The 25,690-nt window shown below is 50.3% G+C and overlaps 10 protein-coding genes across 10 annotated transcripts; 7 read left to right on the top strand and 3 right to left on the bottom strand.

Annotated features, from left to right (window-relative positions):
* Positions 1-1,256: 1,256 nt before the first annotated feature.
* On the top strand, positions 1,257-2,054 carry N7496_001685 (uncharacterized protein; the record flags this gene model as incomplete). Its single annotated transcript, XM_056694616.1, has 1 exon — positions 1,257-2,054. The coding sequence occupies one exon, from the start codon at positions 1,257-1,259 to the stop codon at positions 2,052-2,054; it is 798 nt and encodes a 265-aa protein (XP_056561345.1).
* Positions 2,055-2,116: 62 nt separating this feature from the next.
* On the bottom strand, positions 2,117-4,906 carry N7496_001684 (beta-glucosidase; the record flags this gene model as incomplete). The annotated part of the gene is made up of 4 exons (XM_056694615.1): positions 2,117-2,683; positions 2,752-4,018; positions 4,101-4,707; positions 4,786-4,906. The coding sequence occupies 4 exons, from the start codon at positions 4,904-4,906 to the stop codon at positions 2,117-2,119; spliced, it is 2,562 nt and encodes an 853-aa protein (XP_056561344.1).
* A 699-nt stretch (positions 4,907-5,605) lies between these two features.
* Positions 5,606-7,251, top strand: N7496_001683 (Major facilitator superfamily domain general substrate transporter; the record flags this gene model as incomplete). The annotated part of the gene is made up of 2 exons (XM_056694614.1): positions 5,606-6,843; positions 6,903-7,251. 2 exons carry the CDS (start codon positions 5,606-5,608, stop codon positions 7,249-7,251), a joined length of 1,587 nt encoding a protein of 528 aa, XP_056561343.1.
* Positions 7,252-10,328: 3,077 nt separating this feature from the next.
* Positions 10,329-10,784, top strand: N7496_001682 (uncharacterized protein; the record flags this gene model as incomplete). Its single annotated transcript, XM_056694613.1, has 2 exons — positions 10,329-10,655; positions 10,776-10,784. 2 exons carry the CDS (start codon positions 10,329-10,331, stop codon positions 10,782-10,784), a joined length of 336 nt encoding a protein of 111 aa, XP_056561342.1.
* A 577-nt stretch (positions 10,785-11,361) lies between these two features.
* On the bottom strand, positions 11,362-11,913 carry N7496_001681 (hydroxyisourate hydrolase; the record flags this gene model as incomplete). Its single annotated transcript, XM_056694612.1, has 1 exon — positions 11,362-11,913. The coding sequence occupies one exon, from the start codon at positions 11,911-11,913 to the stop codon at positions 11,362-11,364; it is 552 nt and encodes a 183-aa protein (XP_056561341.1).
* Positions 11,914-12,562: 649 nt separating this feature from the next.
* Positions 12,563-13,746, top strand: N7496_001680 (ArsA family ATPase; the record flags this gene model as incomplete). The annotated part of the gene is made up of 3 exons (XM_056694611.1): positions 12,563-12,955; positions 13,032-13,621; positions 13,704-13,746. The coding sequence occupies 3 exons, from the start codon at positions 12,563-12,565 to the stop codon at positions 13,744-13,746; spliced, it is 1,026 nt and encodes a 341-aa protein (XP_056561340.1).
* Positions 13,747-15,829: 2,083 nt separating this feature from the next.
* N7496_001679 (uncharacterized protein) lies at positions 15,830-16,346 on the top strand (the record flags this gene model as incomplete). Its single annotated transcript, XM_056694610.1, has 3 exons — positions 15,830-15,946; positions 16,021-16,062; positions 16,131-16,346. The coding sequence occupies 3 exons, from the start codon at positions 15,830-15,832 to the stop codon at positions 16,344-16,346; spliced, it is 375 nt and encodes a 124-aa protein (XP_056561339.1).
* Positions 16,347-17,538: 1,192 nt separating this feature from the next.
* On the bottom strand, positions 17,539-19,010 carry N7496_001678 (eukaryotic translation initiation factor 3 subunit E; the record flags this gene model as incomplete). Its single annotated transcript, XM_056694609.1, has 3 exons — positions 17,539-17,557; positions 17,625-17,819; positions 17,887-19,010. 3 exons carry the CDS (start codon positions 19,008-19,010, stop codon positions 17,539-17,541), a joined length of 1,338 nt encoding a protein of 445 aa, XP_056561338.1.
* A 274-nt stretch (positions 19,011-19,284) lies between these two features.
* On the top strand, positions 19,285-20,110 carry N7496_001677 (mitochondrial 54S ribosomal protein mL49; the record flags this gene model as incomplete). Its single annotated transcript, XM_056694608.1, has 3 exons — positions 19,285-19,408; positions 19,602-19,993; positions 20,060-20,110. 3 exons carry the CDS (start codon positions 19,285-19,287, stop codon positions 20,108-20,110), a joined length of 567 nt encoding a protein of 188 aa, XP_056561337.1.
* A 2,535-nt stretch (positions 20,111-22,645) lies between these two features.
* Positions 22,646-25,642, top strand: N7496_001676 (uncharacterized protein; the record flags this gene model as incomplete). Its single annotated transcript, XM_056694607.1, has 3 exons — positions 22,646-22,874; positions 23,262-24,934; positions 25,028-25,642. The coding sequence occupies 3 exons, from the start codon at positions 22,646-22,648 to the stop codon at positions 25,640-25,642; spliced, it is 2,517 nt and encodes an 838-aa protein (XP_056561336.1).
* Between the last annotated feature and the right edge of the window lie 48 nt (positions 25,643-25,690).

The following is a 25,690-nucleotide window of genomic DNA, read 5'->3' as shown; positions in this document are numbered from 1 at the left end:
CAACTTGTTGAGAGTTGGTGCTCTGATTCTGAGATATGAAGTGAGATAAATCCTCGTTCACTAATTTCTTTGCAGCTTGATCAAGAATATGTACTCTGACTGCCTCATGGACGATAGAGCCACCTTGATCCCTAAGGTATACTTGAGTTGAGAACCAATGAGATCAGATCATGGCCCGCCCCACTCATGGGTGACTAATCTGGGGCAGCGTGACCCCAACTAACTAGATGGATGTCGCCAGCCAATTACCCTGCATTTGCACAACTCTAAGCGATCATTTGTATTAACCCTCTTGGAATGCATTATTGCATTCAGGATGCCGCAGGTCGGTAGTCGCCCTCGTGTGGAACTATCACCTCAGGCATGCGATATTTGTCGAAGACGCAAGGTCAAATGTCAAGTTCAGGGTGCTCAACCTGGGAGCAATTCAAGGTGTGAAAGATGTGAGAGACTCAACCTCGCATGCACCTTCATATTACCCTCCAAAACTCGTGGGCCCAAGAAAAGGTATGCCCATGGCCCCAAAGTCTTTGCAAAACTGTCGCTCACTTTGTACCCAGGGCATCCGTCGTGGACCCGAGTGTGAAAGACCATCATGTTTCTAGCACTCAATACAGGACTGACGATCTGTGTGATCGAGGGCTATTCAAGATAATCATGCAAGATTATCTAGATTTTATCTATCCAATGGTCCCTGTCGTGCACCGCCCATCCTTCGTGGAAGCTCTCCAGGAGGATCGGGACTACGAAGATGATGGGTTTCTCGCCCTGACAATCTCTATCGCCGCTTTGGTCGTGGCAACGATGGCCACTAAGTTCCGGGTTTATCAGTCTCACACTACGCCTTTACGATTCTCATCTCGAAAAGAGATGGTCCACTTCTGCTATCAAAGGGTTCTTGCCTTGCGAGCATCCTCCTACTTTGACGAACTCAATTTTCAGAAGTTCGCCATTTCCTATTTGTTTTTCGCAGCATTTCTACAGCTCGGGGATCATAATTGGTCTCGTATGCTAAGTGTGGAAGCAATGCAAATTGCAAGGCTTCTAAATTTGCATCGAACCTCAGAATACGAAGGTCTCAATTGTATAGAAACGCAACTTCGGAAAAAGGGCTTCTGGCTCGTTTTCTACTGTTATGTGTAGGTCACCCACTGATCCTGTCTCACTTTTATGATTTTTTCCTGACCTTGTTGAGTTTTAGTCATGCCCATCTACAAAACTTACATGGGGAACGATTGAGCTACCTTGACCCAGTCATGCTCGATTCCATCGACCCGAATGATCTGATGCCATTGGAGGTTGACGATGAGTTCATTTTCAAGAATGAGGTCACAGCTCCTGAGACCCCTGGGCCTTGTCTAGTGACAGGCTTTATTCATCACTCTCGGGTGTTCCTGGCTGCCATTCGAGACCCTTATTCCAAATCATCTGCAAAAGAGCCCTGTCCCTGTGTCCGGACCCATGATCTCAATCTTCAGGTGCACTACTTTCAAGGGCGTCTAGATTGTCTTCGGCATTTGCTTGCTGACATTCCTGCTTGTCTTCAATTGTCTGCTCTGACCTCAAGTTTCATCGGCATTGAGTCGTCAAACAATGGCGATCTCGAAACGCTTCAATCTCAGTTTGCGTCCATGCGAGTCAACCTTCACATCACCCATATCTGGCTACAAAGTCTTATTCTCGATCAGCTCGAAGTAGCACAGTCCCATCAACACAGCCAAATCTCCGCAATTAGTCAGTCGGATCACGCTGGAACCTTTGATCAGAGGGCGCTGTGGCTGTATAGAGAGGAGTTATGTCGCCAGCTCTTCTTCATCTTGTATAACTTCCCCCAGCCAAGTTTGGAATCCAACGGATTACATGCCGCCAACAAGGTGCGCGATATGGCTTCGAGTCTTCTGGCGTGTCCGTTTCATCCGGAAGATCCCATCGCCAAAAGAGTGGCTGAGTATGTCCAACGCTCAACTGATATTCTGTCCCGCCTTGACAGCAGCGAGGGTATGAATGCGATGCATCTACAAACATGGATTGATACCGATCGAATTCTCAAATAATTATCTTTCGTTTGTTTATTCAAAATTGACCGCTTTCCATACGTCTAGAAAGGGCGTGGCAATCATAGTTCCCCGTCCCAGCTGCCAGACCAAAAGGTGGTCTCACTAATTTCGAACGGCTTCTCCAAGAAGTCGCCTTGGCTGCTGGTCCCCACCATGATGTTATAAGTGCCGCTGTGGCTGCACCAACTGCTGGTTTTCTCGTCCCAGAAGCTGGTCGCACGGGTGATGTCCATTGGGATTGTGACGACCTCCTCTGCACCACTCCGAACCTGAATTTTGCAAAACTCTTTGAGTTCCTTCAGGGGGCGCTTGATCGGGGGTGCGACAGGCGACACATAAACTTGGACAACTTCCGCTCCGTCCCTAGATCCGGTATTGCGTACCTTGCAAGAGACACGCATGATACCTTCCGAATCTCTACCCAAGTTCAAATCAGACAGCTCAAATTTGGTATATGAGAGACCGTGTCCGAAGGGGAACAATGGCTCAACCTCCAATCCTTCATAGTACCGGTATCCCACGTACACGTCCTCGCCATATAGAACTCGCCCACCTTCCGATCGATAGTTGAAGTATGTTGGGTTGTCTTTAAGACGACGAGGGAACGTGAGAGGAAGTTTTCCGGACTGTTTGGGAATCCCATGCGTCATAAGTGCATTCTTCGTCTAAACTGAAAGAAGGGAAATGTACTTACCGGGTTCACATCGCCGAAGACTACATTAGCAATGCTGTTTCCCGTCTCGTTTCCGCCGTACCATGCATGAAGCAGGGCTTTGGCCTTGTTAATCCAGGGCATTTCAACTGGTGTGCCGCTTTGGAGCACAATGACCGTGTTGGGATTGGCCTCGAGAACTCTCGAGATCAGCTCATCCGTATTGGGGGGCAGACTCATGTTGGCCCGATCTTCTCCCTCAGACTCCCATTCACCGCTCAACCCAGCGAATAGAACAACTTGCTCGGCATTTTGAGCAACCTTCACAGCCTCTTCAATGCCCTGTTTAGGTGGCAACTGCTTGCAGGCTCCAAAGCGGAAGCCTCCGTGGCCGAAATCAACCACACCTGGAACTCTGAACGTGCTGGTGCTGCCACATCCCCATTGCACGTGAATCTTATATTTCCTCCCGGCTTCGAGTTCAACTGCAGCTACCTCTTCGAAGGTTCCGCTACCAAAGAAGCTTGTTCCGGCCCTTTGCACGTCGGCGTTGTTAATGACGAGCTTGCCGTCAATAAACATCTTTCCCGTTCCATGGACTGTGAGTCCGAAGTCGTAGAGACCAGACTCTTCAGGGACATAATAACCTTCTGCTTCTGCGTACCAGACTGGTTGCAGCTTCGGGTGGCCATAGTCCATGAAGATTACCATGGAATCTGTCTCATGGCGTTCCTCGATAGGGATTCTTGACTGAACGGATGGGGGCTCATTGAAAATTTTCAATGTAAACCCGACAACTTCATCAGCCGTTTTAAGCTGTTTACCCAGCAGTGGCAGCATTTGATGTCCATAGATACCCTGAGCAAATTCAACACCTCCTTGAGCTGCATTTGAAATTCCATCAAACGGAGTGATGGTCTCATAGGGGTTCAGTGCGGCGCTGCCACCTCCACAATATGTGGCAATCTTCGCATTGGGACCAATAACTGCGATTTTCTTCTCTTTCTTGAATGGAAGGATATTCTCCTCATTCTTCATGAGCACGATAGCCTCAGAGCCGATCTTCCTCAACAGCTTGCGATCCTCCGGGCGATTAAGTTGTGTTTCTGGCGCCCGTTCAGGAATGCCTGATTTGCTGGCTCGCTGGACGAGCTTCAATACTGCACGAACCCGATCGTTAAGAGCGGCAAGGGGGATTTTGTTGGATGTGATTGCATGGTTCAGTGCGCCACCGCGCCATCTTGTCGGTCCGGGCATCTCCAAATCTAGGCCTGCGTTGACGGCTTCGGAGGTACTGTACGTTCCGAACCTATGGTGAGATGAAGCAGAATTAGCATGTTTTCTCAAAGATAAATTTCGCGACCCTCGTCTTCCTCAATATTAATGCTTACCAGTCACTCATCACCAGCCCATCCCAGCCCCATTCTCCTCGAAGAATATCTTGCAGGAGCTGAGAGCTCTCAGAGGCATGTACTCCGTTCACTTTATTGTACGCCGTCATGATTGCCTCTGGCTTTCCGAGAGCAATGGCAATCATAAATGGGAGTAGGTAGATCTCCCTCAGAGCTCGATCGGTGACAATCGAGCTCACGGCCATACGCTCGTGCTCCTGGTCATTGCAAACAAAGTGCTTGAGGGTCGCGACAATGCCCTTCTCTTTTAATCCCTTGCAGTAGTGACCAGCCAAGACACCCGACAAATAAGGATCTTCAGAATAAGACTCAAAGCCTCTTCCTCCCAATGGACCTCGTGCTATGTTGATTGTTGGGCCGAGAATGACGTGTGCACCTTTGGCTTTAGCTTCGGCTGCCAGAAGGTGACCAACCTCTACCAGGAGATCTCGATCAAATGTTGCCCCAATAGCTGTTCCGCATGGCAGACATGCCGCCGGGACACTGCTGAAGAAGTGAGTGCCACGAACGCCATTTGGCCCGTCCGAAAGTCGAATCGATGGGATTCCCAATCTTGGAATAGGAACTGTGTGCCAGAAGTCCTCGCCTGTATCGACATGACATAACCATTAGCAATGCCTCTTGACTGCCGACAGCGATAATATTCGTGAGCTTGTGGACATACCTGTCAACAGTGCAACCTTCTCATCTTGGGTGAGCTGCTTGAGCAAGACCTCAATATCGGCAGTTGCGATCTGTGCAAATGCTTCTTGCGCCGCAACGGGCGCGTTATCGCCAATCGACATTCTCTCGCGCTAAGAAAAATCGGGGTCAAGAAAAGCGAGGGAGATTTTTCCTTTCGCGCATTCTCCGTTCCATTCCGCGAAATTCAGTCTTCTAAGTACTTTCTCGCAGAAATCGATCCAAATTTCGGGCCCCGGTTTCGCGTGTCGTGTTCCTCTCCGGTTCCCCAACTCGGAGACCGGCCGATGGGGAAGTATATCGGGCCATGTCTCCACTTCGGCAAGCATCCTGGTTGAACGGCAAGTCCAAGCCCCATCGACGCCATCTCGAACAGCATCGTGGGATTCTCCGTTTCTCCTTTTCTCCGTTTCTCCGCGTCGGGTCCAGTATGCGCAGTGTCGATGCCGACCCCGGCTCCCCGTGTCTCCCCACAATCTTTCCCCGACTACGCCGTCAGCCGGCACATGGTGGTTTTTCTGACGACCTGGTGACCGAACCACGACAATTGAGCCTTGACTCGGAACTAAGCGATTGGTCGGTGTTGCATGTCGTCGTCTGTTTCCTCATGAGACCGCTCTAGTTTACGGAATTCGTTCAAATCCACGGGAAAAGAGACTTCCAGGAACCCGATCATCGGGCGATGATGGATTTTCAACGCATATTACCCGCCGTGCATAAAACCTCGTGGCAGCCCCTGCGTTGCTCCTAACCCCAGATTATTGTCTGTATCTTTATACTAGCCTCTTGGCCCTTTATACATCATGGGTTCCAGTGAGATTGATCGAGTGGATGTGGTTAGCAAGCCTGCTGAAGGGGATCCAATGCCCGATCCCATGGCTGCATTTCTTCCAAAGGATGCGAAGCCCTGGTATAGGCAATCCCATCTTCTACGTCTCAACTTCATCATTTTCTCCCTAGTGATGTACTCTTCGGCCAACGGTTATGACGGATCTCTGATGAACGGTTTGGAGGCATTGTCCCAATGGAAAGCCTTCATGAACAATCCGGCTGGCTCCTGGCTTGGATGGATCAATGCGATCCACTGGCTTGGCTGTGGTGTGGGTTATCCCACAGCATCATGGATTGCCAATCGATACGGTCGTAAGCCAGGTGTCTACGTGGGCTATGTCTTCCTGGCACTTGGAGTCGCTCTTCAAACTGCGGCGCAAAATGACACAACGTTCCTCTTTGCCCGTCTATTCCTGGGCTTTGCGTCTGCTCTGTTTGGAAACTCAGTCCCTCTTCTCATCAACGAGATCGCCTACCCAACACACCGCGGCATCTTGAACTCGCTCTTCATGTCGGGCTGGTATGTCGGTGGAACGGTGGCAGCTTGGGTTGTCTTCGCATCACGAACATACCCTTCATCCTGGGCTTGGCGCCTTCCCTCGATCCTCCAGGCCCTGGTACCACTCATCGGCCTGCCCGGATTCCTGCTCGCTCCGGAAAGCCCTCGATGGCTGGTGTCGGTTGGAAGAGACGACGAAGCCCAGGCAATTCTCGCTCAGTATCACGCTGCTGGCGATACCTCTTCGCCTCTGGTCAATTATGAGATGCAAGATATCATCACCACTATCCGAGCCGAGCAAGAGGCCAACAACAACGGCAGCTACCTGGAGATGGTCCAAACCCCCGGCAACCGTCGACGCCTCATGATCTCCATTAGTCTGGGTCTTTTTTCCCAATTCGCAGGGAATAACCTTGTGTCGTATTACTTGTCTCTGATTCTGGACTCTGTTGGGGTCACCAAGGTCCGCGATCAGACTCTCATCTCGGCCTGCCTGCAGATGTGGGATCTGGCCTTCGCCGTTCTAAGTGCATATCTGATTGATCGGTTGGGTCGTCGTCCTCTTTTCCTAGCATCGGCAGTGATCATGTTCGTCAGCTATGTCCTGGTTACCGCACTGTCTGGCAGCTTCGCAGTGACGAACAAAGCGGCCACTGGAGGTGCCGCCATTCCGTTCCTCTTCACCTTCTTCGCCGGATACTGTATCGCCCTGTGAGTTTCTTTTTTTCCCGTGGCTTCCTATCACTACTCTAACATGACTGGCTCTATAGTACACCCTTCCTCACGGCATACCCCTGCGAAATCTGGCCGTACCGTCTTCGGTCTCGCGGAGTGACTGTCACCTGGGTGGCTGCGATTTCTGGCATCTTCTTCAACACATTCGTCAACCCCATTGCTCTGGAGGCTATTGCATGGAAATACTACATCGTGTTCGTCGTGGTGCTGCTGGCCTTTGGTCTGACCGCGTACTTCTACTATCCCGAGACCAAGGGCTACACTCTTGAGCAAGTGGCTGTGATCTTCGACGGTCCGGATGCCCTAGTGGCCAACACTACTGAGGTAGCCACGGCCGCCGAGGCCAAGTCTAGGTCGTTGGCTGTTCACAGTGAATCGGTTTGATCGATACCTACCAGCTGGTGTATAGATTTAGATACGATACCAATATAACTGGGATTATACTCATGGGACTACAAGAAACTCTCGTGACACTACGATTCTAAACCTAATTCGGAACAAGCCTTACGAATACAGTAGCATTCGATATCTGTAAAATCCATTAAGCTCTTATGTTTGTATAGTGATAGTTCAAATTTTGGAAATAAGAGCTAGAAAGAAAGGCCTAGCTAGATACGATTTAAGCTCCTCTATTTCTAACGGTTTTTCTAAAGGTCTTTCCAATGATCCTTTTAGAGAGCCCTAGTAAGATATCGCGATTTGTCGATCAAAGCATAACTAGTAAGATGATTCAAAGGTTTAGTTATAGGTTTAAGTATATAGGACGCTAACGTATATGCCCATAATACTGTTCGCGGATAATCTTAGTATCATTATACCATTGTATACTCGTATGGGAGGTGCGTTTCTGATTAAGCTTAGCATCGTAGTGTCACGAAAGTTTTTCGTAGTGCTATTAGTATGATCCTACAAATATACCCTTTCTTCTTTGACTGCTGTTAACATCGTATTCGTATACACGATCCTCAAGCCTCGCTACTCCAGGTCTCAGTGAAAATGGTGGGACGAGCCGCAGCTTGTATGCAGTGATATTGCATAAGTCCTGGCTATCCTCCTCGGCAATTTGTGGGAGAGCACTACTTATAAAATACTTTAGCTATCTTCAAGAAGACGTTCCGAACGAAAGTAGGTAAGCCTGTGCATACATCACAGGTTCCAGTTCATCTACGCCCGGGAGTCTCGGTTCTTGAACTCACACTCTCCATTGGGAACTTATAACGCAACAATGTTTTGTACCTTGTTTCTATTGCCCAGGGTCCTGCTACCCTACTTTCATATTATCTGATATTAATGACCTTGACACAAGGTTGATGGTGTATTAATGCCCGCTAGGCGTATGTTCCACAATAGCTTCATCCATCGATGTCCAATCATGACGGCTTCGTGTAGCCATACCTTGTTCGTGATGCTTGTTTATCCTGTCGGCTTGGTGACGCAAAACCGCGTAATTTTCCGGTATAGCAAGGCAGCAATGTAATAGACTGCCCGATTAGGAAGGGGCGAGGCCATTCGCCGATTGGCAGAACTCTCTAGGGGAGGAAGGAGCCCTCTGCCAAACGCTTCAAAACCTTGTCCTCCCCAGCCTCCACCGATCTTTTCTTCTTTCTTTAACTCCCCTCCTCCTCCTCTCAACTTCACATCCACCTGGCCTCCCACCTTCTGGCCTCCCATCTTCTGCCACCCTCTTGGGTCTTGCCACCTCGCCTCATCCAGGTCTACCTCTTGTACATCCATCCCGCCCTTGATCAAAAAGGTCTTCCTTGCCTTCAAGAGCTTCAGCTTCCTCCAGGTGGGACGGCCACCCCTCCCTCAACAAACTGTTTTGCTCGCAGCTACTGACGCGCCAGCTACAGAAAAAACCTTCTGTCGAGGTTTTTCTATCACAATATCAACCACACCATGGCCTGTCAACAGTTTCATCTCCCTCGGACATGGAACTTCCCATCTTGACCATGTGGCACATCGTTTTGGCCCTTCACTTCTGGACTTGACCCTTTCATGACAATTCTGCATGGTCCCTCCCCACTTGGCATTTTCAACTCTGTGCCTACCCGTCATCTGGCACGTCAACATTGCCCTCTTCGTCTGATAGCATGCAGAGTCAAGCACAAAGGTATGGACCCTTCTTCCAGTTCCTTCACTACGCGTAACCAAGCTGACAAGACTCTCGTCAGGAGCCTACACTAACGTTCTTGAGTGAACCTCGGTAGCAATGACCTTGTTGTCCGAGCCTGTGTAGGGCGCGGTTGACTACAAGTCTACAATACAAGTCACCACTGCCACACATCTCAGACTCCTCGCTTGTACTCTGCTGGAAGATACTAACTCGATAGATTGGCCATCTCTAACTCCTCAAAGCCCCCCATCCCGACACATCGATTCTCCATCACTGTTCGGGTTTTCCACACCTCTTTGGCCTCCTTACTCTCAAAGTCTTGTCGATGAAAAGGTTGGTGCACCCACTCGTAACGCAAGTTGTGCTCTCTGCTGACATCGAATATCTTGACCTGAGCAGTTACCTTTGATGACCCTGCTTCCAAACCAACCCAAACCAAACCCCGAAAACGAAAACAAATCTCAGGATGCATCCCTAACGAGCCACGACTAGTCGAAAATATTGATCAGCACCCACATATACCTTGGCTGTGAGCTGGGAGGAGGATGAGGGACTGTTGAGGACAAGTCGTTTCGTTTCTAAGAGAACTTGTTACTGTATATTCTTTCTTTCCTCGACGTCTTGTTGACCTAATGTCCCCGGCGATACGCCCATTACTCTATGATCATGCTGAAAATACTTCGTCCGTCTCTGAGCGATAATTAATATCATCATCTACTTTTTTCCCCTTCTCCGTGGATAGGTCAGTACTTCTGCGGGTGTGATAGAAGATAGAACCAGTCCAACACGTCGATTTCCATACCATGGTATAAGCAATTACCCGTTTTATTACTGCAGCTTTGCAATCTTTCTGCGGATGGAATTACCTTGGTGCTAAATTGGGACTTCTAGTTGAATGTAGACTCGGTAGTCGGTGTCAGTTTCGTGCTGGCTTGAATACACTGCCAGGCAATTGAGCACGAGTTTCTCCTTGAAATTCTCTCGGCATCAACTGTGTCTCGGGTGAATATATATATATATATATATCCATTATTACTGGTTGAAATACCGTGGCAATCCAGGCGTTTAGCTCGACAAGCTGATTACCATTTTAGGTCCTTGGCGGCTATGACAAGGAAGGACGTCATAGCCATGGATAATGATAACACAACTCAACGTGGAATAACTGCGAAACCTGATTTCAATACCTAGCAAGGATGATCACTTAGTTAAGGGCTATTTACTCATACCCGTCACTGATAATAAAATGTGAGGTCGCATCCGGAGCGATTTTTTGTCCTCCCTTACTCCATACTTGTCTCGAATACCCAGGATGACTTCTCTAATACGGCTATCAACACGCCAAATGGCGCGTCCTTCCATCGCATCAATCACTGGCCCGACCAAGCTACCCGCTCAACGAAGCTATGCCCGGGATTCGAATAAATCGAGCGGCGGGAAGGAAAATGCGACTCGGGATGCGGGCACTCCAGAAAACCCGTTGCCCAACCACCCGATCCCTTCCAACGATGCAAAGCCCACGCTAAGAGATGGTCGGTCGTCGCCTATTGCCGATTTTGAAGGTAACTTGAAGGACGATCTGCCTGAGGATGTGAAGAAACATAATGAAGATGTGGAGAATCGGTATGACCGACCGTACAATCACATTGCCGATTGGGGGGTGTGGAGGAGAGTGAGTGGAGGGATAAGTAAACTGCTGTTTTTGTTGTTTTGCTTGGAAATTAGAAAAGAGTCAATGGCAATGGTCCTAGTGGTATAGGAAACAGATTGGGTATTTTCTATGATATCCTAGTTGGTGTGACTCGTGTCGGAATTGCTGTACATTATTCACGCAGTTACCTGTGCAAAATATACAGTTGCCACCTAGAAGCTCATTCTCCAAATAGTCTGGACACCGCTTCCAAGAATGCTTTTTAAAGTCTCTTCAAAGCAATCAAAACATCAGAAGCAAAAACATAATCAATAAATCGATGGTCAAACCATCGAGTCGCGATCTGATTGAGGTCAAAAAAGAGATAGGACAAAAAGATAATGCTTTGACAAGAGTGGGATTCGAACCCACGCCCCTTTCGAGACACGGAATTGTGGATCAGGTAAACCTGAACCGTGCGCCATAGACCAACTCGGCCATCTTGCCTTACTTGATGGAAGGTTCGGCAAACTTTGGGCTCATGATTCTATGCTACAAAATGTGCCACAAATCCGAAGCATCATGCCCTGTCAGAGCTCCCTACACTTGATAGCTTTTGCGAGGAACACTATTTACAATTTACAATTTACAATTCGAATAGCAAACACTTTTTCATAAAGACTGTCCCATTTCACACATCTATATACAGAGGAACAAGAAATAAATAAATCAAACCCAAAAACCACAATCAAGATCCCCGGTAGGTCGAGTAATTCCAAGGTCCCAACAGCACGGGCACATGATAATGGCGCCAACCCTCCTCGCCGTCCTTACCGCGGCCCTTAACCGTAAACTTCACCTCAACCTCTGGCCAGAAGCTCTCAATACCCTGAGCCTCATACCAGGGTCCAACCTCGAAGCGCACCGCCCAATTGGTCTTGCTATCGGCCGCGGGGAGCGCAGCCAGGATCTCGGGGACGGAGGCGGCGGCGCTGGCGCTGGCTCCGGTGGGCGTCCACTTTGCGACACGGCCGTCGGCGTTGGTCGTGGCGTGGAAGGTGACCGGGCTGGAGGGCGAAGCGGGCGCCGATAGCAGGGTCAGGGTGACGGGGAGGTTGGCGGCGGGGGTGCCGGTCAGGGTGTTGAGACAGTGGCAGGTGATGGGATCGCGAGACATGGTGGGTGGTTGAGGTTGGGTGTTGGAGGGTGTAGATGTGGAGCTGTTGGAGGGAGAGAGCTGTTGCTGAACGAGGGCGAGGCGGTTGGTGATGCGGCCTTGGGAGGAATCACGAGAGTCCATGAAATTGATGGTGAGCTGAGGAGGAGAGAAGAGAGGGAAGTTGTTTAAGAGAGGAAAAGATCTAAAAAGATAACCAGACGGGGAGTGTTGCCATTATTTCTACGGGAGTGCCATCGGAGAGCACCGATAGCTGCGGAGGATGCCACGGCGGGGTGGAGCGGGCAAAGAATTCTGGGGAGATTTTGTAGATTGTACACTTTGTAGAGAGATTGAAAAATGTAGATCGTCATCCTGTCTTTTAGATAGCAATATTAGACCGTTCGTTAATAGTCAAATGGCAGTAGCTTAGCTGTTGGTGTATACTGAAACCTCCGTACAGCAAGCATCAACGGGCAGGACACCGCAAACCATTGGCTCAACCTCCCATACAGGACATTCTTTACTCTGCTATTATGGCCTAACGTCACGAAAGAATAGAATATTAAATGCGACTTTGATCTATCCTTCCTTCTTATTTCCCCTGTCCAGGACACTCTGTCATGTCCGTCTAGATCATCTTCCCGAACGTTCGATCGCTTTGCGGGGCAAATCCTCAATTTCGAACGTCAACTCCTTCTCCCCGCCATAGCACCAACACAGCAGACCACTCCTCCACCTCCCCCGATCCTCCCTCTCCCTCCTCCCTTCGGCAATTTTTGTATAGCCGATCATGTCATCTACCGCCGTGGTCCATGGCGATGAACTCGACATGGAGCCCACGCTCCAGTCGATCCTGAACCAGAACACCCTCCGCTGGATCTTCGTCGGCGGGAAAGGTGGTGTCGGCAAGACCACCACCTCATGCTCCCTCGCCATTCAGCTGGCCAAGGTCCGCAAGTCGGTCCTGCTGATCTCCACCGATCCCGCCCACAATCTCAGCGATGCTTTTGGTCAGAAATTCGGAAAGGAGGCCCGTCTGGTCGACGGCTACACCAACCTGAGCGCCATGGAGATCGACCCCAACGGTAGTATCCAGGACCTCTTGGCGAATGGCGACGGCCAGGGTGAAGATCCCATGGCAGGTTTGGGCATGGGAAACATGATGCAGGACCTGGCGTTCAGCGTGAGTGGCCTCCGAGCAGCATCCGTGGCGAGCGATGGATACAATCTTGCTAACCCGACTCTTTCGAGCTTCTTAGATCCCCGGTGTTGACGAAGCTATGTCCTTTGCTGAAGTCCTGAAGCAAGTCAAGTCGCTCTCCTACGAGACCATTGTCTTCGATACCGCCCCGACCGGCCACACTCTGCGTTTCCTGCAATTCCCCACCGTCCTCGAGAAGGCCCTGGCGAAGCTTTCGCAGCTGTCCTCCCAATTCGGCCCAATGCTGAACTCAATCCTCGGTGCACGGGGTGGTCTCCCCGGTGGCCAGAACATGGACGAGCTGCTCCAGAAGATGGAGTCGCTCCGTGAGACGATCAGCGAGGTCAACTCGCAGTTCAAGGACCCCGACATGACTACTTTTGTCTGCGTTTGCATTGCAGAGTTCCTGTCACTATACGAGACGGAACGTATGATCCAGGAATTGACCAGCTACGGCATTGATACCCACTCGATTGTGGTCAACCAGTTGCTGTTCCCCAAGGATGGGAGCAACTGCGACCAGTGCAACGCTCGTAGGAAGATGCAGAAGAAGTACCTGGAGCAGATTGAGGAGCTCTACGAGGACTTCAACGTGGTGCGCATGCCTCTATTGGTGGAGGAGGTTCGCGGGAAGGACAAGCTGGAGAAGTAAGTAACCTTGGGTTTATTGCATCTGAAGAAAGTCTTTGCTTTTGGCGGGCTCGGCTAACCATCATCTTCTCTCCTTTAGGTTCAGCGACATGTTGGTAGACCCGTATGTGCCCCCGCAGTAAGTGGTTGACTGGAGCGTGAAGAGAGTACGAGCTGGGATATCTCGTCGGACGAATTATGAAAAGACTAGAGCAATAATACTTTTGATGCCAATCTTTCCCGTTCCACGTACTCGGTGGCCCCATTGCCTTTCATCCCACTGGCCACACTTGGTGAATGATGACAGTCTGTATAAGAGTCAGTGCTATGCAGAGAAGATCGAAGAACTTCCGGAATGTAGAAGACGTCAGATCCAATAACCGGGGGCATATGCAGCCCTCGTCACATCTCATTGCCGATGGCCCAGACATGAACCCCCCGAATGTTCTACTCCTTCTTCTCCCACTTACAACTTGCAACTTGCAACTACTTCTTTGCTACATTCCTTCGATTATCTCCCCACCAGTCAGCATACAGCAAATCAGATAAACCCTAATTGCCCGACTGCAGGTCTCGAATGAATCCCTCGTCACCATGTCACCTGCACCTGCCATGTGTTTCGACATCAAATCTCCCCCTCCAGCGCAATTACAACTTCGATTGTATCAGTCTTCGGCTTCCGGACTCTGTCAATGGGCCCCTCCCAAAAACGAAAAGATGCAGAAATGCTTCCTGCAGCTCAGTTTGGGCCCCGCGACGAAACGAGACGGGCTCCATGGTGCCACGACATCGCCGCAGGTAAAGCCAATCTGGCAATGCAGAGCAAAAGAAGAGGTGAGAGATGCGGTGAGTAGAATGTTCGAATCATCTTTTTGGGGGGCTTTGTACAACCTTGTCTGCACTGCTTTTCCTGGAATGCCAGCTACATGACCCGCAACTAATTCGGTACTCAGTTGGTTGAAACTTGACATCCGTTCAAACTAGCTCCAATGGCTTGCGAAAACGTTGTGCAAGACCGAAACCCCCCTTTTGGCGGTCTTGTTATGCCTATTATTTTCAACTTTTTTTTCAGCAAATCCAACAACTCGGCAATTCTGCAGTGGTTTTCTCTCCCTTGCAGGTGCGTTGTTCATTTCGAGGTCAAATTGATTCGAGGGCATCGCATCCCCAAGTAAGCCTCACTTTGACACCGGCCCGCCCCCAATTCCTGGTCCATGGCCCTACCAACGAGGGCGCTGGCACCCACCCTCGGCGTTTCCTCTGATATTCCTGGTATTTCCAGCAAAGACAATTCAGGCAAGTCTGGCCTTTTTTGCGTGGTTCTGACAGGTCCGCCAACCGCGACCGCCATAGTCAGATTCGAGTTTTAATTTAAGCATGCGGATACACAGAGCGAAAGGGTTGGATGTCGTTGTCTCTTCGAAGTGAGGCGCACACCCCCTTTCTCTGCTCGCCCCGACAGTTCCGAGTTGAATCCTCCATGACCAGACATTCCCAACAAAAGGGCTGCTCGGAACTGAGTGGTTCGTCATCGTGGTCTCTTTCTGGCCCCCCCCTTCTTTGTTCCGTAAGAGATTCGACACCCATCTTTGTGCTCGGGTCTTTGCCTGGGTCTCGCCGCCGCGGAAATACCTCTGGAAGTCGTTCTGGACTCCAGCAGATCAAGAACCGGTGGATCCAAGATGGTTTCCCCTCCGGCTTGTTGCTAGCGGGAGGGTACTAGGGCGCGACTAGCCGGATGGAGGTACTACCTGAACTGGGTAAGTTGTACGCGATTGTCTTTGCTCGTCCTGGACTGCCTCTGTATGATTATCTTTTCCCCGAATAGATCGAGAGAGAGGCAGCAGCAGTAGCAGCTGGACTGCAGCCCGGGCGCTTGTCTCCATTCGCTCCTGACTATCCTCCGACCAGCGTGATACTTGTGTCTTGACCGCATGCTGTACGAGGGAGGGAGCTTCCCCAAGAGAGGGGCCCGCCCGGCTAGTTATTTATACCCCCAGGCTTGGTCCTCATGTCTTGATGCCAGATGGAAAAAGATACCAAAAGATCTCCGCTGCCCATCCCCTCATCCGGTTGCTGCTTGTTTGGCCACCGGCTTGTCAGACCGCAAGCTCAACCTACACGCCTGAAGCCCAAGCCCAAGCATAAGCCCTGTTTTGGCTCTTGAGACCTAACGCACAAACCTCCCTCTTCCTTCCTAAACAGCAGACAGACCTCTGGCCTGAGATGTCTCGAGTTCAACAGTATTGGCTTCCAGGATATGGTCTGTCCCGGCACATCGTCCTCGGACATATCCACTACTTCCTGGGCCCGTCCGCTTCAGTTAGGCCGTACAGTTATCAGGTACTTATGGCACCGCCTCCCGCTGCGCGCCACGGTTGACAAGCTCTAACCAGATATCCTGTTTTTGAATAAAGGGGCGCGAAGGTTACCTCATCACGGGCATGCCTCTTACTCGGGTCTGTCCTGTCTCCATGCGGTAGGAATATAAGAAACGATCCACGTGCTGACTCCATTCACACCTCAGGACCAAATCGACGACCTTGCAGCTATGTCTCGGGAATATGAGAAGCAGGAAGCACTGCGAATGACCAATCAGAGTCCTAGTGCTGGTGCTAGCAGCAATAATGGGGATGGCTCGTCGCGACAGCCGACGGAGCCGTATATCAACGAGATCATTCCAGTGGATCCTAATCGGGCGCGCAGACGCCCTGGCGAACAAGACTTCCGGAACAGCCGTTGAGATGACTGGACCGCCTTTCTCCTGGTTTCCATTGTCCCCGGAAAGGAATTGGCAATCCTGCCTGGTCAAAGCCTTGGATGCTGTCGTGCCTATACGAGACTTCCCGGAGACTTCTCAATCCGTCTGGTTGTGACCATCTGGGAGCCCTGCACTGGTGGCCACTTCTCTCTCACTTTCCCCCGCTGTGATATTCTCTTGCTCGTTTTTCCAAGTCTCAAGCCAAGGTCTTCAATACCTCAATCCCAGGCACGAGGATAGACATGGCATCCCGGCTCTCAGGTCCACCGGCTCATTTCCTCAATGGACGTGGTTCCTGTCCAGATGAAAGGATTCCCTGGGATACGAAGGATAGAGTAGCTCCCACCGTATATCCCCATTCATGGCGTTTTCGAGCATACTTTGTTACTGTTTCTTGAAGATACCCCCTTTACGTTCGGCGGAGTTATACAAACCGTTATACCATGTCCACACCAAGATCTGCCCAAAGCGCTCGCTATATGGAAATTATCATCATCTCCATGAGTTCTTCTTTCATTACCAAGTTTCAAATATAAGAGACACACCAGCTGGACCAAACATTGTCAGACATCGTTTTTTTTCACTCATCTCTATAGACCATTCGTAACAGCATAGATCCATCAGACCCCAACCTAATCCCCGGGGTCCTCTACATGATTCCCATCTTTTTTCTTCCGCAAAATCAAAAGAGACTGACACGAGGGAAGCGTCATGCTCTTCTTTCTCCCCACCATGCATATGCAAAATGCAAGCCTATGATGTAGAAGGGCTTCCATTTCCGACCTCGATTTTCCTCTTTCTCTGCAAAACCACCAGGGCCAGAAAGACCTTCTTGGCACACACGACAAAAAAGAACCAAGAAGAAATAAAAAAAAAGAAGGGGAAAAAAAGAATATATCTGACGGCACACACAGAGAGAAGAGGGGGATAGGGAGACTGTGGACTAAGAGGTTAAAAGAAAAAAGGAGATAAACATCAATAAGAAAGAAAGGTGGACCACCTAAGAACGCCAGCCGGATGCCACTCCTGCACAGAGTCCCCATCTCTCACATAGAACCGTGTTGTGACATACACGGGGAGATCATTAAAATGGGTAGGCAGAGAAAAAACATGGGTCGATAATAACATGGAAGAGGAAGTTCGGTTTTTGGCATCAGCTCATGCAAGAGGTATTTCATTTCGCGACAGCGGAGCTAAAAGAGGATTGTTAGTTGATATATTCGAAGTAGAAATGGCCAATAGGCGGGTCTATGTGCTTACCTCAGGACTTGTGTCCGGAAGAAGGCGCCCTTGGTCTTCTCAATGACTTGCTGGTAAACCGACTGGGGAGGGTGGTTCATGATAACGGTGCCCTCCTTGTAGTCGATCTTGGCATCAACCCGGGTGTCGCGGATGAGGTTAACAATCCACTTCTCACCCTCATCCTGGCTCAGGCCGAGACGAGTGGACAGATCCCTGAACATAAATGTTAGAATTTGATGATCCTCTTCTGTTAATTTGCAAGTCTCTGGCTTGAACTCACTTGATATCGATGCGCTGGTGGATCTTGCAGTAGCTCTCGGAAATGAGGTGACGGGCAGCCTCGACGAAAGCGTCCGCGGCAGAAACAAGGAAGAAGTCGCTGCGCAGAACCTCCTCGGCCTCGCTCAGCTTGCGCTGGGCCTCCTCAAAGTCAAAGTCGACATAGAGGGCCTTGATGAAGTCGGTGATGGGGTCGGTGTACTCGTAGCCCTCCTGGCGCACCACACGGATCAGATCCTTCAATTGCTTCTGGTAGACACCGTGGTGCTTGTGAGGGCGGCTGCGGTTGGTGATGACGGCGGCAGCGAGGTAACGCAGGATCCAAGGGCAGCTGGTCTGGATAGTGTTGATGTAGGCGGGGGAGAAGAAGAGGTCGGTCAGGACGTCGCGGGCGGGGTCGTGGTTGAAGAAGGGGAACAGGGACCAGTGAATGAGCCAAGAGCGGTTGGTGAGCTGGGCCAGCGGGTTGTTGAACAGGCGGGTCTCGATCGAGTCCTTGGCCTTCTGCACCTCCTCCATAGCGCCCTCCCAGTTGGTGGTCAGGATCTCGGATGCCAGCTTACCCCAGGTAGCAGAAGCGACCTTGTCGTTGTCGGTGGACAGGACACGGAACTGGTAGAGCAACTCGGCGGCATTACCGTAACTGCCGCAGCTGTACTGGAACCGGCCGTAATCGTACAGGCTGTTAACCATGTCGTTGGTAACACCGTGCTGCTCCTCGAGGAACCGCAAGTTGGCGGCCTTGTCGCTTCGCAGGTTGCCAACAACCTCCTCATCCTGCAACAACTCGGTGATCTTCTCGCTCTGAACCTGGTAGTGCTCCAGCTTGGCCAGAACCTCCTCGCGCTTCTTGACGAACTCATCGGGAATAGCGTCGGAATTGTTGATCTCCTTCCACAAGTTGGCGACGTAGTCGGTCATGTTGGTGTGCTTGAGCAACTCATACTTGGCGCGAGTGATTTCTTTGTCCTCCTCATCGGTGCCGGCGCTGAATTCGAGCAGAGGGAACACCAGGTGGCGGTCGAGGTATGGGATCAGGCGGGGGAGCAGGTCATACTCGGGGGTGACATCGGTCGGTTGAGCGCCGCTGAGCTTCTCAGCGGAGGGAGGGGCGTTGTCTGCCATGGTGAACGGTGGTATGGGGTTGATCGAGGACCGAAGACGAGGCACAAAGCACTTTGCACTTTGAATTTGTGTGCGGGAGGGTGTGTGTAGCGCTAAACCCTTTTAGGCCGTAGTTGAGTGATCGGGCGGTGGCAGAAAACCGGCGCGAAGAAACCTGCTTCAATTCCGTCGAGCATCGCGGGTTTCTTTTTTGTGCTGGCGATCTTCGACCTTTTCTCCCCACCCCACAGGTTCTCCGGCTTTTCCCCCCGTCCGGTTCCCCTTCAGATCTTCAATGGCGTCTCTTCGTCAGTCGGCCTCGGTCGCTTCCGCCGTGTGCAAGCAGACTGGTACTCCCCGCTTCGCCCAGTCCGTCGCTTCCATTCAGACATGTAGTCGATTCTCTTCATTATCTTCTTGTAAGTCCCGAGTGTTGCGACCTTGCTCTTATCCTAGTGGGCTCTCCTGAAGAGTCTACTTTCTTGCATCGTAATGGTTGGGTATAGACGACTTCATCTTGAGATTCAAGAGGACAGCACCTATCTCCGATCATGCTATTTTGGACCGTTAAACAAGAGCCTATCTAACAAAGTTATCCTCTCTCTCCTACAGCCCCTTACCTTCACTCCTCATACCGTCCGACCTCCTCTCAAATCTCTATTCCCGCCCGCCAGACTCGCACGTTCTTGACACAACTTCGCCGTGAAGCGCAAGCTCTCAAGGAACAGCCAATCTCACCCTCCGCACCCTTGCCCAAGTCTGGCAAGCAACCGAAGCCGACTTTGTCCCTAACAAACCTCCCTTACTTTGTTCGCCGGACTGGATCCAACCAGCTGCCTGTCTACCTCGTCACAAAAGCCGGTGGCACCAAGCAGCTCACCAAGATCCAGAAGACCGAGGGTGATTTGGATGCGTTGCGCAGTGATTTGGCACTTACCCTGGGTGTCGACACTCGGAGCCCCGATGTTTCGATCAACCGTCTTACCGGTCACATAATCGTGAAGGTATGCTTCTATTATATTTGTCGCCTGGAAATTTTGCTGAATATGGCACTAACGTTTCTACGACAGGGCTGGCGGAAACCCGAGATTGTCAAGTTCCTCCAGGAGCGCAACTTTTAAACTCTTCTCTCCTGATTTGCATCCTTGATGTCTACACCAAGCATTGACCGGGATCCCAATGAGTGAGGGTGCCGGACGAGTGTGGAAGCGGGAGAAGCAAAAAGCGAGAACAAAAGCATTTGGAGAACCAGTAAGAGGAGGAAATCAGACTTGGGTCCATGGGCATGTGATGTTCCATGGGTTATTTTTCTTTCCCTATTTCCTTGATTCCCTACTTCCCTTGGTGTGTATTTCTTAGCCTCAGTCTATGGGGTCATTTTTCATTTTTCATTTTTTTGCGGGTGTTGTTGCTCTTGGTCTCTTCTTTCTGTGGCCCTGTTTTTCGGCGCTTGCGTTTCCTTTCATCACTCCCTGTATCACTCCTACTCTGTACATGCTCAATGACTCGATGGGTGTTGGCCCTGGTCTTTTTCTAATCGAATGAATCTATGCATCGTCATATCCATTTGAAGTAAAGTAGTTGGACCGATCCATATTGTATTGATTACCTTTTGAGGGCATCAATAAACCACAATTATATGGCATGCTGCTTGCAAAAACATGCAGAACAAAAACAAAAACATACAACAGCCAAAAGTATGACCGGGCATACCTAGCGCCCATCTTTCGGTCATGGGCGACTTGCCGCTTTGTTCAGGCGGGCTTCAGGCGGCAGTTCCTACCTGCCAGTCAAACAATCAATACTCGCCCTGAAAATGACCAAAAGCAAGGATGAAGCCGCCCATTTTACTTCTATCGTGCATTTCGGTGAGCATAACAACTTAGAAATCTTACGTGCAGTCCTCCCGAGAACTAAAGGAGACTACTATCGTGCCCTTTATATCTTTAACAAGTTAGTGCCTCTTGATAATGCCTCATCTTCGGGCGGCTAGCTATAGGTCTCTAATTAGTTCCGTTAGTTTCATCTCACTATACCCGAAAGCAAGTGAATCCGCCCGATATTTAAACCTTTAAGGCCATTATAGAGTTTGTCGCACGTAGAATTGTTACAGGGCGCCTACATAAGGGTCAGGAGAAAGGCTCTCGGGGAGTTACAGCCTTTCTCCCAAGTAGAGGTTGCGGTGAACAATATTCTCCTCTTACAGAGAACCTAATTCCATACATTCAGCTTGTGTACCATAAGGAGCATATATCCAGTAAGGAGCTCGTGTTTGCAAGTAAGACTTCATAGTAGGACGATTCGATGGCGAAGCCCTCTCGGATCTATACATCTTAGTCATGTTAAATAGCCTAAGGGAGTTATATATTAAACTCCCTACCTGGAATTATTCTTATTCTGAATCTAACCCTCTTGCTCTTTACTCCTCTATATCTACCCCCTCGATTGCTCTAGCTATTCTGCAGGAATCCTTTGCTTCGAACGGCGGCGGTTACAGACGCCTCGTAATTGGATGTGTGGCGCCTCGCCGGAGTGGTCATGATGGGGCCACTGAACAATGATCCACACGGCATGGGCCGTAACAGGAGGGCTTTTCGTCCCTTAACTAGGAAACAGTATCCGCGCAAAGCAGTGTAGTTAGCTGGTGTGTTAGCTGGTGGGCTCGGATATATCTACCAGATCCACCGAGGGGACAACATGAAAACCAAGGCTCAAGAGGTGGATCCTTTCCCCGGATACAGAGCCCCAGGTCAACTGTCGATGGTGGGTCATTCAACTCTTGATGCCAGCTTTACACTTATGGCTCAAGTGAGTGTAGATTCATAGTGCTAAGTGGATATAAAGAAGCCAACTGGCCGAGTAAAACAAATCACGTGACCTCTCAAACATCAATGAATAACTATGGGATAGAAAGAAAATCCTTGATAAACAAGGACTTCACTGGGTACGTCAGAAAATCTTTCATCAAGGCACGTTCAGTGGCTCCAGTTATTCGGGATGGGCTTGAAGGGACCGCACGCCGCATGAATACTGAAGCTGAGGCTGAGGCTTACGCAACCGCACGAGCACCTAGTCGGATTCATCAAGATTCTCTGTCCCTACCCTACCTACCCTTTCTTTCCTCGTCCTCTCACCCCAATCATGGACGGTCATGAACGTCCCCTCAACCGCGATCAATTTGATATCGCCATCATCTGCGCGTTAGCCCTGGAGGCTAACGCTGTTCTCTGCTCTCTAGATGAAATTTGGTACGACGCTCCCCCTATCTACGGCCGGGCCCCTGGAGATCGAAATCATTATGCCTTCGGCAGAAGTGGAAGACATCCTGTCGTCTCGTGGTCACGCTCCCTGGAATGGGAAATGTCCAGTCGGCCGCCGCGGCAGCCTCCCTCGGCATGAGTTTCGTCTCTATTCAACTGGCGTTACTGGTGGGGATCTGCGGGGCAGTGCCTTACCGGCCAGACGGCCAAGAGATTATCCTAGGCGATGTGATCATAAGCGAGGTGCTCGTTCGACTCGATTTCGGTCGCCAGTACCCGACCGGGTTCAAGCGCAAAGACACAATCCTGGATGGACCGGGGAAACCAAATGAAGAGATCCTGGGCCTTCTCCAGCACTGGAAGTCGCAGGTTATGGCGCATCAGTTGCACGAGAAAATGATGCAGCATCTGATCGGCCTGATGCAGCACCCCCGTATCGGAAAGGAGTACCCGACCTCATCTGATCAGCTGTTTGCCCCGGACTATATTCATAAGCATCACACTGGGTGTATTGAGTGTAGCTTGGCAGAATCAGTCTGCGACACAGCCTTGAATGCCTCCTGCGAGGAGCTTGAGTGCGATCAGGATATGCTTGTTCAACGTGTTCGGCGATCCGGACGCGATGGTCAGGGCATTCCCAATCAACGGATCCACTTTGGCTTGATCGGCACCGCGGACATAGTCATGAAGTCAGCGTGGGATCGGAATCAGCTTTCTGCATCAGAAGGTATCATAGCCTTTGAGATGGAAGGAGCGGGAGTGTGGGATAAGTTCAACTGTCTAATCATGAAAGGGGTCTGCGACTATGCGGACAGCCATAAGAACAAGAAGTGGCAGAGTTATGCGGCGGCGGTTGCGGCGGCGGCGGCAAAGGAAGTCTTAGGGCATTATGTTCCCCATGACAGGCCGGATTCGTTAAATCGTAAGTTCTCAACAATCACATTGGCTGCTTGGTCCAGGTTTATGTGAGGAAGGCTTTTCTAGAATCTGAACCTTACTGAGAAGTAAGCAGGCCGCTGCGCTCTTTTTCAGAATATTCCATATCAAAGGAATAAAGGGTATATTGTCCGCGATGGACAGTTAGCCGAGCTTGAACACCGATTATTTTCGCCGGGTCAACAGCGCAAGGTTGCGCTTACGGGCCTCGGCGGTGTTGGTAAAACACAAGATGCAATTGAGCTCGCTCACCGATTGCAATTGACACAGCCTGAGCTCTCTATTTTTTGGATTCCAGCTACAACTTCCGAAAGTCTCCAAGAAGCCTATTTTGATATCGCTCAAAAGCTACGATTCCCAGAACTTGAAGAGGGGGCTGATCCCAAGAAGCTGCTCCAAAATTACTTAGGTGACAAGAACGCGGGACAGTGGCTCTTAATTTTTGACGATGCCGAAGATATCGATTTGTGGTATGGCAAGTCCTTAGGTAATACAGGGCTATATGGTCTGAGCGACTATCTTCCCTGGAGTCCTACTGGAAGTATATTGTTCACTACTCGTTCTAAGAAGCTTGCTTCAAAGCTCGCGATGCAGAACACAATCGAAATTAGAGAGATGGACGACGTAAAGGCAAAGGAACTTTTCGCCATGCGTTTACATGATAAGGATTTGCTCCGCGAAGAAACCGAAATTGCATTGCTTCTGAAGCAGCTTGTGTTCCTTCCGTTGGCAATCGTGCAGGCCGCTTCTTATATAAATGAGAACACCATAACCTCGGTTGCAGAGTACCGATATCTCTTGACACAACCGGAGGAGAAGATAGTTGATCTTGTAAGCGAGAATGAGACGCATTGGCGATCTCGTGGCATCGCTAATGCAGTCGCCACAACGTGGCTTGTGTCTTTTGAACGCATCTATCGTCTGAACCGCCTAGCCATCGATATTCTCTCTTTCATGGCTTGCGTACAGCCAACAGCTATCCCTGAGTCTCTTCTACCACCCGCACCATCTCGGATGGCTTGGGTTGAGGCCATTGGCATCTTGAGGGGGTATTCATTCGTCACCAAGCGGTCTACAGAACAGGGGTTTGACCTTCATCGGCTTGTTCACCTTGCAATGCGTAGCTGGTTAAGAAAGAATGGAAATTTATTGACACAGACGGTCACGACACTCGCGAGGTTGGTAGAGGTATTCCCGAACGACGATCATACGAATAGGGCCCTGTGGAAGGCATGTCTGCCTCATGCCCTAAATGTTGTTCATAAGGATGAAGTGCAAAACATGCCAAAGAGATATGAGCTGCTATTCAAAGTTTCACTGTGTCTCTTAGCGGATGGTCGGACAACAGAAGCTATTGAGTACCTTACAGATCTCAACGACTGGCAGAAGAGTCCATATGATCAACACCATCCATTTATATTGGCGTCTCAGCATGAACTTGCAAGAGCATATCTAGTCAATGGACGTGCAAGAAACGCAGTGGAGCTACTCGAGCGTGTGGTTGCGATTGAGGGGGAAACACTGGCTGAAGAGCATCCTAGTCTACTGGGGTCTCAGTATACGCTCGCAGCAGCATATCGTGCCAATACGCAGATTCCAGAGGCGGTGAAGCTACTCAGGCACGTAGTCGCAGTGAAATTGAGAACGGGGTCACAACAGGACCTTTCTTTACTGGCGTCTCAGCAAGAACTCGCAGGAGCGTGTGCAGCCAATGGGGAGATCCAGGAGGTCATGGAGTTACTTGAGCATGTGATCAAGATCAAGGGAACACTGCCTTAAGCGCACCCTGATCTATTGACATCTCACCATGCACTCGCTGGGGTTTACCGAACCGGTGGACAGATCAAGCAGGCAGTGAAACTTCTCGAGTATGTGGTCACACTACAGGAAGGAACACTAGCCCCAGAGCAACCCTCTCTACTGGCGTCTCAGCATGAACTTGCAGTAGCATATCGAGCAGATGGTCAGATAAAGAAGGCATTGGAGCTACTCGAGCGTGTGGTCAAGATCAAGGAGGAGACACTGAACGAAGCGCACTTGTCCTTTCTAGCGTCCCAGTACGAACTCGCAGAGACACGTGCAGCAAACGAGCAAATAATAGAGGCAATTGAACTGTTTGAGGATGTGGTCACGGTACAAAAGAGGACATTGGCCAGAGGACACCACTTTCGAATCAAAGCTCAGCATGAACTCGCAGCAGCATATAGAGTCAATGGTCAGATCAAGGAGGCTGTGGAGGTACTCGAGCACGTGGTTGCGATAGAGGTGGAAAACCTGGCGGACGAGCACCCGAATCAACTGACATCTCAGTATCTTCTGGCGGGAGCATATCGAGCTAATGAGCAGATCGGGGAGGCAGCGAATGTCTTTCAGCAGATAATCGCAGTGGAACAGAGAGCTCTGGCCGAAGGGCATCCTTCTCAAATGGCCTCCCAGGATGCCGTCTGCATTTTCTAAGGCCGGTCTGCCTCCAAATTACTGTGACCTTCCTCTTCACACTGCTCG

The sequence above is a fragment of the Penicillium cataractarum genome, assembly GCF_028827025.1.
Source record: "Penicillium cataractarum strain IBT 29864 chromosome Unknown utg000001l, whole genome shotgun sequence".
NCBI classification, from domain to species: Eukaryota; Fungi; Ascomycota; class Eurotiomycetes; order Eurotiales; family Aspergillaceae; genus Penicillium; species Penicillium cataractarum.
This window is presented reverse-complemented; position numbering and strand designations above follow the sequence as displayed.